Source organism: Carlito syrichta, unplaced genomic scaffold, assembly GCF_000164805.1.
Source record: "Carlito syrichta isolate Samal-C Ts95f unplaced genomic scaffold, Tarsius_syrichta-2.0.1 Scaffold142954, whole genome shotgun sequence".
Lineage (NCBI taxonomy): Eukaryota > Metazoa > Chordata > Mammalia > Primates > Tarsiidae > Carlito > Carlito syrichta.
The window spans coordinates 162978-172946 of record NW_007087050.1 but is presented as its reverse complement, the minus strand read 5'-3'; the positions used below and the strand labels follow the sequence as shown (position 1 = coordinate 172946).

At 46.0% G+C, this 9969-nt stretch overlaps 1 protein-coding gene across 2 annotated transcripts in view; it reads right to left on the bottom strand.

The window, feature by feature from the left end:
- BBS1 (Bardet-Biedl syndrome 1) overlaps window positions 1–9969 on the bottom strand; it is a 16339-nt gene that overhangs the window by 4206 nt on the left and 2164 nt on the right. Inside the window, exons 5-10 of one of the 2 annotated variants that reach the window (XM_021708571.1) lie at window positions 7261–7392; window positions 6061–6167; window positions 4601–4721; window positions 4306–4464; window positions 2950–3019; window positions 2343–2501 (exon numbers count right to left, since the gene is read on the bottom strand). In XM_021708571.1, coding sequence (XP_021564246.1) covers window positions 2343–2501; window positions 2950–3019; window positions 4306–4464; window positions 4601–4721; window positions 6061–6167; window positions 7261–7392 — 748 coding nt within the window. Of the gene's footprint in view, window positions 1–2342; window positions 2502–2949; window positions 3020–4305; window positions 4465–4600; window positions 4722–6060; window positions 6168–7260; window positions 7650–9969 lie in introns of those variants that run through there. The other variant, XM_008050066.2, reaches the window with a different exon arrangement.

Below are 9969 nucleotides of genomic sequence, written 5' to 3'. Positions count from 1 at the left end.
TAATTTTTTGATTTATTGTAGAGATGAGGTCTCACCTGCCCAGGCGGGTCTCGAACCTGCGGGTTCAGGCAATCCACTCACCTCAGCTTCCCAAAGGTGCGGGATTACAGGCTGAGCCACCGAGCCCAGCTAACAATTTATTTTTAATCTACCCAGAACTATTTTTTTGTGGTAGGTATGAGGTAGAGTTCTAACTTTTTTTAATAGAAGCACGTTGTCTCACTTGTTTTTTTGAACTGCCTTACCTTTCCCCACTATTTATATGGACACCTGTAACACATATCGACTTTCCATATATTCAAGGGTCTATTTCTGGACTTCCTAAACCTGCCACTGATCAGATTTATTTCTTTTTTAGTTTGTTATTTTTAGAGACAGAGTTTCACTAGGTTGCCCAGTGAACTCAAACTCCTGGCCTCAAGCAATACTCCCACCCTGGCCTCCCAAAGTGCTGGGATTGCAGGCCTGAGCTACCACTCCTAGCCCATAGTGTCTATTTCTGCAGTAATATCATAGCTTCTGAATCCCACAGCCTCATTTTGTTATCTAATAGGGTAAGCCCCTCGTTCTTATTTTCCAAAAATTTATATTTACTCTTTGAATCAACTGGTCAAGTCCTTAAACCCTATTGGGATTTTAACTATAACTTTACTATGTTTCTAGATTTGTCTTGGAAGAACTGACAGCTTTACAGCATTAGGTCTTCCTATCCAGTGACTTGGTAAGCCTCTTCATTTAAACATTCAGGTGGTCTCTTTTGCTCTTAGAGATAGTTTTACAAATTTTTTTATTAGATTGGGTACATTTTCCTGATACACTTATTTCTAGAGATTTCCTTGCTTTTTTGAATGGAATCTTTTTCCATTATATCTTCTAATTGGATATTACTGGTATATACAAAAGTTTATGATTTTTGAATCATTGACATCTGGTCACCTACAGAACTCTTTAATTATGTTCTGATAGTTTACCTGTTGCTTCTCTTAGATCTTCTAGGCTATAATAGCTTGCTAATTCTTTTCTCTGTCCTCTGATTTATCCTTCAAAGCAAGCCTGATATCTTTTTTCTTTCCAGATTGGAAAATATATTTAGAAAGTAAACTAGAGAAAAAGGGAGAGGGAGAGAAGATTCACCTCCCCACATTCGGGAGGGAGTCAGAGCTTAAAGGAAAGTATGGCACCCGATATCTTTTTTTTTTTTGAATTGGAGTCTCACTCTGTTGCCCAGACTGGAGTGCAGTGGCCGCTCCCCGCCACCACAGCCTTGACCTGCTGGGCTCCGGCGATCTTTCTGCCTCAGCCTTCCATGTAGCTGGAACGACAGGCGCCCACTACCATGCCTGGCTAATTTTTTGATTTATTGTAGAGATAAGGTCTCGCCAAGTTGCCCAGGCGGGTCTTGAACCCGCGGGCTCAGGCAATCCACTCACCTCAGCCTCCCAAAGGCACGGGATTACAGGCTGAGCTACCGAGCCCGGCCCAATATCTCTTTTTAAGACCGCTGGCTTGCCATCTTTGGCAGCTCCCCACTACCTAATGCATCACACCCACACCTCTTAGCTCTGCGTTCTAGGCCCCGTGGGAGCTGGCTCTGACCTGCCTTTCCAGCTTTGCCTCTAACTACTTGGCACTCTAGCCCTGCACCCAACAGCTCCACTGGCAGATGCCTGCTTGAATCCAGGTCAGTGCCCTGTGCCTCACCCCAGGTCTCTGCCTATAGTGCCCTTCTCTGCCCTGTACTGTCTGGTGGACTGGCAATCATCTTTTAGGGTGAAGTCCAAGGTCACCTTGATCTGAAGCCTTTTGCAAGCTTCACAGGTAGAATTCCTTACTCTCTCCTGTGTGCTCCAACGGCCCTTTGGCAGAAACCCCTTCTACACCTATCACACAACATGAAGTTGGCCAGGCAGACTGAGCACCTAAGATAGGGACTGTCCTGATTCACGGCACCTGGCACAAGGCCTGGCATAATCATAGGTATTGAAGAAAGGAAGGAAGGGATGAATGAATGAATAAATGAACAAGTGAACAGGAGAAACTGAACAAGAAGACATGCAATCAAATTCTGCTTTTCTCATGAGAATCCCTGCATTTGGAAGTGACTGCTCCCTCCTCTGAATTCTAAGGACTCTCACCTTCACCCACAGAATCTCCTACCTGAGGAAGTGATTTGTAGGCAGGCGATATCTCCTAGGCTGTCCCTAGACTTCCAGAGGCACATGACCTGCCTAGTTAGCCGAGGTCTCCTCCCACCATCAGGGCAGCTGGGAGGTATTCACCCAGCTTCGCTGAGTGGTAGCAGCGGAGGAGGAACCAGAGGGAGGACCGAGGCTGAGTCTCACCAGTGCCGGCCTCCCTCTCTCGCAGCGTCTGATCCACGTAAAGGCGGGTCTTTCGGGGCACGTTGAGTTTCATGGCCTGGGCTGGTGGGGGGCCCACCTCACCTTTCCCCTCCACAAACACTGCTGTACGCTTCAGTATCTTGATAATCAGACCACCACCTAGGGAAGTGAAAACAGATTTGTCCCTCAGTTCTATTCCACGTTCCCATTCCTTCTTTCCCAAACAATCTGCCTCTTGTAGGGAGGGCTGTTTCCGTCTGTCTGTCTTCCTGACAAGACTGTTGCAGGAAGGAATGAAGTATTTTAATTTTTTCCTATCATTAATTCATTCATTCAGCAGTTATTTACCGAGTACTGCAATGTTCCTGGCATTGTGGTAGGCACTGGGAATACTGTGTGAACTAGATGCAATCCAGCCCACGGCCTGGCCCCTGGGCAGAGATAGCAACTGCTGGTGAGCTGTCCCCAATGGTAGCCTAGCCCCAAGCAGGACGTGTGTCTGTAGGCCTTGCTTTCCACACCCAGGTCTATCCAGACTTCACACCCACCCCCTCTTCTTTCCCCAGAATGTGGCCTGGCCCTTCACTCTCAGCTCCAAAGCCCTCACCTCGAGTAGTCATGACGAGGGTGTTGTCTTCCCGCCCGTAGCGGCCAAAGCACAGGCTGGTCACTGCATCCTGTGTGAAGCATCAGGGTTTAGTTGGAGAAATATCTTGGCGAGGAAAGCAAGATGGGATAAGCTTAGGGGAGACCCCAGATGCAAGAGGTGAGATGGAGGAGAGGCCGGAGGCAAGGCAGCTTCTGAGATACGTCCTGTATTTCTCATCTTCCCTTTTCTCTCACTGCCTCAGTCGTAGCTCCAGACTGTACATCACTGCCCTCACTGTTGGGGCTAGCCTCTTAACAGGTCTACTCGTCTCATCTTTCTGGTCTTTCTCCCCAATCTGTCCTCACAAGGCTGCCTCTGCTGCCTTTTAAAAACACAGGTATAAAAAATAAAATAAAAATAAAAACACAAGTGTGTCTAGTCTCTGCTGAAGAAAATCCAGTGGCTTCTGTACTCTTGTCAGGACTCTGAAGGCTTTCCACATCTGACTCCAGCCCGCCATTTCTATCAGCTCGTTCCTCGTGACCCTTCTCCCATCTTGCATACCACTTGCTCTCCCAGCACCTATGGCCTAAGCCAGCTGCTTTCAAATTTTATACTGTGACACAGGACAGTTCATACACATACACACATTTCATATATAATATACTCTGAATTTTCTATTTTTTCTCTAATGTTGTTTATTGTGATCCACTATATCGATTTAATGATTCACAATTTAAGAGTTTAAAACTCTGGTCCAGGCCAGACGTGGTGGCTCATGCCTATAATCCCAGCACTTTTGAAAGGCTGAGGCGGAAGGATCGCCGGAGCCCAGCAGGTTGAGGCTGCAGTGGCTGTGAGCATGCAGTGGCTATGAGCATGCCACTGCACTCCAGCCTGGGCAACAGAGTGAGACTCCAACTCAAAACAAACAAAAACAAACAACAAAAAAACCACTCTGGTCCAAACTACTCAGATTCCATCAAAAACCTTCATGCCTCGCAGGCTTTGTTCATGCTATTCCCTGTATGGAATGTTCTTCCTCCACTGTCACTTGCTCTGGGAAGTGTTCTGGGAGTTACATCCCCATTTCTCACACCTAGCTCCGTCACTCAGCCCCCTCTGCTTTTTCAGCATACGCCCTGCCTCAGCCTGCCTTGTTTTTGAATCTGCCGTGTCTCTGGCTGGCTGCCACCTTAGACCGTAAGCTGCCCAAATACAACGACTTCGTCATTGTTTCATACCCCCCCATCTGGTGACTTGTATATGTTTTTGAAATGCATTAGTGTGGGGTTGGGAGAGGCAGCTAAGAAGCCCCAGCGGTGGGACTAAGGCAGGGAGGGGTCAGCGGCAGATGCTGGAGGTGGGGCTCACCGGGGTGCGGATGACGTCGAGTAGGGCCTTGTCTCGGTAAATGCGGACCTCTCCATTGGCCAGCCCGGCCATGACGGCCTGCAGGCCCCGGGAGCGCTGTTCCAGGAGGTTCATGGTCAGGATGGCTGCAGGCATCTGCACAGTCCACAGCTTCTTTCCCTGGCAGGAAAAAGCCAGTGTCCGTGGGGGACTCAGGGTTTAGCGTGGAAAGAGGGGGGTGGGAAGGGGAAGCCAAAGGGCTCTCCTGCCAAGAGGAGACAGGCATGGAGGGGCTGAGGCTTGCCAGGGGCCACACCTTGTGGGTGAAGCCGTGCAGGCTGTCTTGGTTGCTGCCCACCACCAGGACCTTGTGTACTCGGATAAGTCCCACAGGCTGGGCGCTCAGCTCAATGCAGTACTTGGGGCGCTTGGAGTCTCTGTGGAATAAAGACATACTCGTCCAGCCCGAGAACCTTCTCTCCATTTCCCTGGCAGATCCTCCCCTCTCTAAGCTCAGAGACTAACCTGGGAGGAACCCCAGCCCCAAAACACATGACTCTGGAATTACGTCCACCTCTACCACTTTGTAGATGCGTGGCCTTGGATAACATCAAGCGTTCTCCTACCATTTCCCTCCTGCCTTTACTACGGTGGGCTGTATGATAACCTGGCATTTAACAGAGTTTTCAGTGAGCTTACTTTCGACTAGATGAGCCAGTGCAAGCGGATGTCGGCAGTTTAATAACTTACAGAAAAGGATGACGAGCCTTACCCTGTGTAAATGCACTGTTTTCAGTTTCTGGGCCTCTCAGTCTTAGTCTCCTTATCCACAAAGATAAGGAATTGGAACGCCGCAATTTCCCGCCTCCCAGTCACAGGCTCTGGCCCGTTTCTGTTCATCACCAAGTCTAGGCCAACACCATATCCCATCTGATGACCGTGAGAGCCTCCCACTGGTCTCTGGGCTCCTTCCAATCTACCCTTCATTCAGCAGAGTCATTTTTTAAAAATGTAAATGGATCATGTCATCCTTCTGATTAAAACATGATTTCCTACTACACTTCAGATACAACCCAAAATCTTTACCATTTCCTTTCAGGGCCTGCAGAAGCAGATAGATGCGCATAGCATCTGCCAATGTCTTTCCCACCTTGAGTTTGCCTACCACGCTCTTCTCTCATTTGGCTCCTTCTTGACCTTCAAGCTACCTCCACAGACAAGTATTCCTAATCGCCTTTGCCACACTGTTTTTTCCCATCGAGTCTGTATTCTGCCTCGATAGCACTCATCTAATTTGCAATCATATCTCTGTTTGTTGACTATAATATCTATGTCCCCCATGAGGACAGAGACCAATTGTTCATCAATATATCCCCAATACTTTGCATAGTGCTTAAAGCATAGGAGGTGCTCAATAAATATTTCTTGAATTTAAAAAATATGGATGTTATATGGCATATCAAACAAATGCTTAAAGAAGTATCCCACACACTATCAAGTAATACAACAAATACAGAAGACTGTTTTTATTTCCTCCCACTTGTAACTGCATCGCTCCTGTATTTTAGTCATCCAGCCCGGTCTCTCACTTTGTCAGCCCCCAACTCATAAGCCTCCAGATATTCCCCCTATGCTCATGGACTCAGTCTCCTTTACAAAGTTCTCAGCTCTTTTCACTCCCAAATTCCAGCCCCCAAGTCCCCAAGCTCAACTTACAAGTCCCTGAAACCACCAGGTTTTTGACACGCTCCTTCTGGTCCCAGAGACCATGGTTACCTTCTCAGAATATAGATGTTCCCGTTGCGGCAGGCTGCAGCAAGCCGGAACTCAACGTCAAACTGGCCAGAAACCTCCAGGAAGACGGGGACACTGGGCAGGCTCATCTGCAAAGAAGAGGCTCACGTACCCCGATTTCTCAGGGGCCCCAGTTCTTCCCTGCCCTTAGGAAACGCCTCTGTGCAAGTTCTTTGTCTAAAGTCCCAATCTCCTCACTCATGCCCTGCTGCTCACAGTTTAAACTCATACAGTTTTTTAGCAGCGAAACTCAGCAAGGTGTAGGAATGCCTTTTAGTCTATACCCTTTGACTAAACTATGCCGGTTCAGGGACTGCCGGCAAAGATGTTTGGGTAAGATAGTCGGGCAACCCCTTCGGGTCCCCACCCACCATGGGAGTTTTTCTATCCTCTCAATAAATCCTGCTTTCAAAAAACAAAAAGAAAGTCTATAGCAGTGGTGTTCATTATAGTGAAAAACAGAAAACTTAAACATACAATAGGTGACAGGGTAAATGAATTATGATACAGCTATATAATGGTTCTTGTGTGGTCTTTAAAAAGCCCACAGACCTGGTTTTATAGATCTAAAAAGCACTAATGATACATTGCTATGTGAAAAGGCAGGTTACGTGATTGTGTACCATGATTCTGTTTTTAAGGAGAAATAATTATATAAAGTTATATATTCCTTTTTTTTTCTTTTTGAGTTGGAGTCTCACTCTGTTGCCAAGACTGGAGTGCAGTGGCACGCTCCCAGCTACCGCAGCCTCGACCTGCTGGGCTCCGGCGATCCTTCTGCCTCAGCCTTCCGAATAGCCAGAACTATAGGTACGCTCTACCACACCTGGCTAGTTTTTGATTTATTGTATAGACAAGGTCTCGCCAAGATGTCCAGGTGGGTCTCGAACCCGTGGGCTCAGGTAATCCACTCACCTCGGCCTCCCAAAGGGCTGAGATTACAGGCTGAGCCACCAAGCCCAGCCATGTATCTATTTCTAAATACGAAAATATCTAGAAGGACACTTGTCAAAACTTAAGCAGTAGTTATCTGTGGGTGGGATTTCTGGATGTCTATATAATAATTTTCTTTATGTTTATCAACAGTGTCTAATTTTTCTGTAATAACCATTTATTACCAAGAACTAACTGGGGACATGAGGAGGGAATGCAGGTGTGTCCGGGGCCAGACCTGACACTGACCTTGGCCAAAATGGTGAAGGCCTCAGGGTCAAGCACCAGGAGTTCCTTGTTCTCAGTGCCCAGCACCAGGCAAGACATAGCATCTTCGTCAGCTAGGTTCTTCTTCAAAGTAGTCATGGTGGTGATGACTGTCTGTGGAAGAACTTCAGGGGTCATCCAGAGAACCCCCACATATCATTTCCCCAGATAGCCCCAGCATGCCACAGAAGGGAAGAAAGAGGGCAAAGGAAGAGGAAGAGGAAGTACTAGAGAGTGGCAGAAGAATTATGTACAAAGGTGTTTATTGCAACAAACCTAACTTTCTAACAAAAGAGGATTGTCTATGTCAATTATGAGTTATGATTTTAAAAACCATGCAACTTAAGTCACATTTAAAACATTCTAATTTATTATTTTTCTTTTTAAATTATTATTTATTTATTTTTGAGTTGAAGTCTTACTCTGTCACCCAGGCTGAAGTGCAGTAGTATCATCACAGCTCACCACAACCTTGACCTCCTGGGCTCAGGTGATCCTCCTGCTTCAGCCTCCTGAGTAGCTGAGACTATAGGTGCACACCACCACACCAGGCTAATTTTATGAATTTGTGTAGAGACGAGGTCTCGCTATGTTGCCTAGACTAGTCTCAAACTCCTGGCCTCAAGCAATCCTCCCATCTCCACCTCCCAAAGTGCTTGTATTACAGGCATAAGCCACTGCGTCTGGCCAATACTCAAATTTTAAAAGAATAGTCAATAACATGGGGAATGCTTCTAATGTAAGAGAAAAAAGTAAGTAAAAAGTAATGGTAGTATAATCCCAGTTTTAGAAATATATGAATATAAAGACATATGGAGGGCTAAACTCTTTTTTTTTTCTTTTTCAGTTGGAGTGTCACTCCATCGCCCAGGTTGGAGTGCAGTGGCACGCTCATGGCTCAGGCGATCCTTCTACCTTAGCCTTCCAAGTATCTGGAACTACAGGTGCATGATACCACGCCCGGCTAATTTTTTGATTTATTGTAGAGACAAGGTCTCACCAAGTTGCCCTGGCTAGTCTTGAACTCCTGGGCTCAGGCGGTCCTGGCCTCCCAAAGTGCTGGGATTACAGGCTTGAATCACTGTGCCCAGCCAAGTCCTAAACTCTTAAACACAAACACTGGTTATATCTGGACAATGAGAATACAGAAAATGTTTAATTTCTTAATGGCATTTTTTATAATTTCTACAATGGCCACATGTTCCTTTTGTAATTATAACTGGAGAGAAAACAAGCAAAGAGATTATCCTGTTTGAAAGGAATTTCTCCAATGGAAATTTGTAGACGCAAACTGTTTTTCTTTGGATAAAGCTGCTCATTGTGTGACTATTGTTAAGATTAAAAAAGAGGAATCATTTTTAGTGCCTTGTGGAAGGAGAAAGATTACAGAAATGTGGACAGATGTTAGTGATCACCAAAATGTTAGTGGTAACCACAACACATGCTTGAGAAGACTGCACCCCAAAACTACATCTTTTAAGCAATAACTAATTCGCTTCCCTATTTAAAAAGTACTCAAGGCTATTGACAACTGGAGATCCAAGCTGCTGAGCAGAAGGAGAGAACAACGTTTCTCACAAAACGGTCTAAGGCAGCCAAACGCTGAGGCATGTGTTGGTCAGTATGTTCAGCTAGGGTGACCTCCACAGGAGTGGACAGTTCCCACAGGCTTTCTAAACTGCAGAACAGCTCTTAGAGTCTGTTTCTGGGTGAGGGTCAGAGTCCCTAGGTCAGAACCACTAAAGCTCATCGGTGCATAGGTTCATCAATAAAGACATTAAGATTATAACTGAGTGATCTCTCACAGGAACAAAGATCTGAGTATCACATGTTCTCACTCATATAGTAGACCTTGAGCATCTATCATAATACTATAAAAAAGGATTGACAGTGGCAGGAAACTATGGCGGGGGTAGGGAGGGGAAGGGAGGTGGGATTAACGGTAGTCGATATCTGTCTGGGGACAGGGAGACATGCCTTATCAACAAGGGTGCCTGAACGATACATATTTATATACCTAACCCTTAACTGTACCCCAAAATTTTAAAATAAAAAATATGTTTATAAAAAAAAAAAGATTATAACTAAGAAAATATATTGGCCGGGTGCAGTGACTCATGCCTATAATCCCAGCACTTTGGGAGGCCGAGGTGAGAGGATTACCTGAGCCCACGGGTTCAAGACCAGCATAGGCAACTTGGTAAGACCTCATCTCTACAATAAATCAAAAAATTAGCCAGGCATGGTAGCGCACACCTATAGTTCCAGCTACTTGGAAGGCGAAGGCGGGAGGATCACCTGAGCCCAGCAGGTCGAGGCTGCAGTGGCCATGAGACTGCTCCTGCACTCCAGTGTGGTCAACAGAGTGAGACTCCAAGTCAAAAAAAAAAAAAAAAAAACCGAAGAAAATATAAAGGAATAAAAGAGAAATGCTTCTTGCCCAATAACCTGGATATGAATGGTTACACAAACAAACTATGAATGAAACACTGAATAATCAGTGAAATAACCAAGAAGCCATGAAAAGCAGAATCCTTAAAGACTATTTAATGCTCACATTTTTTTTTTTTTTGAGTTGGAATCTCACTCTGTCGCTCAGACTGGAGTGCAGTGACCACTCCCAGCCACCGTAGCCTCGACCTGCTGGGCTCTGGAGATCCTTCCGCCTCAGCCTTCCAAGTAGCTGGAACT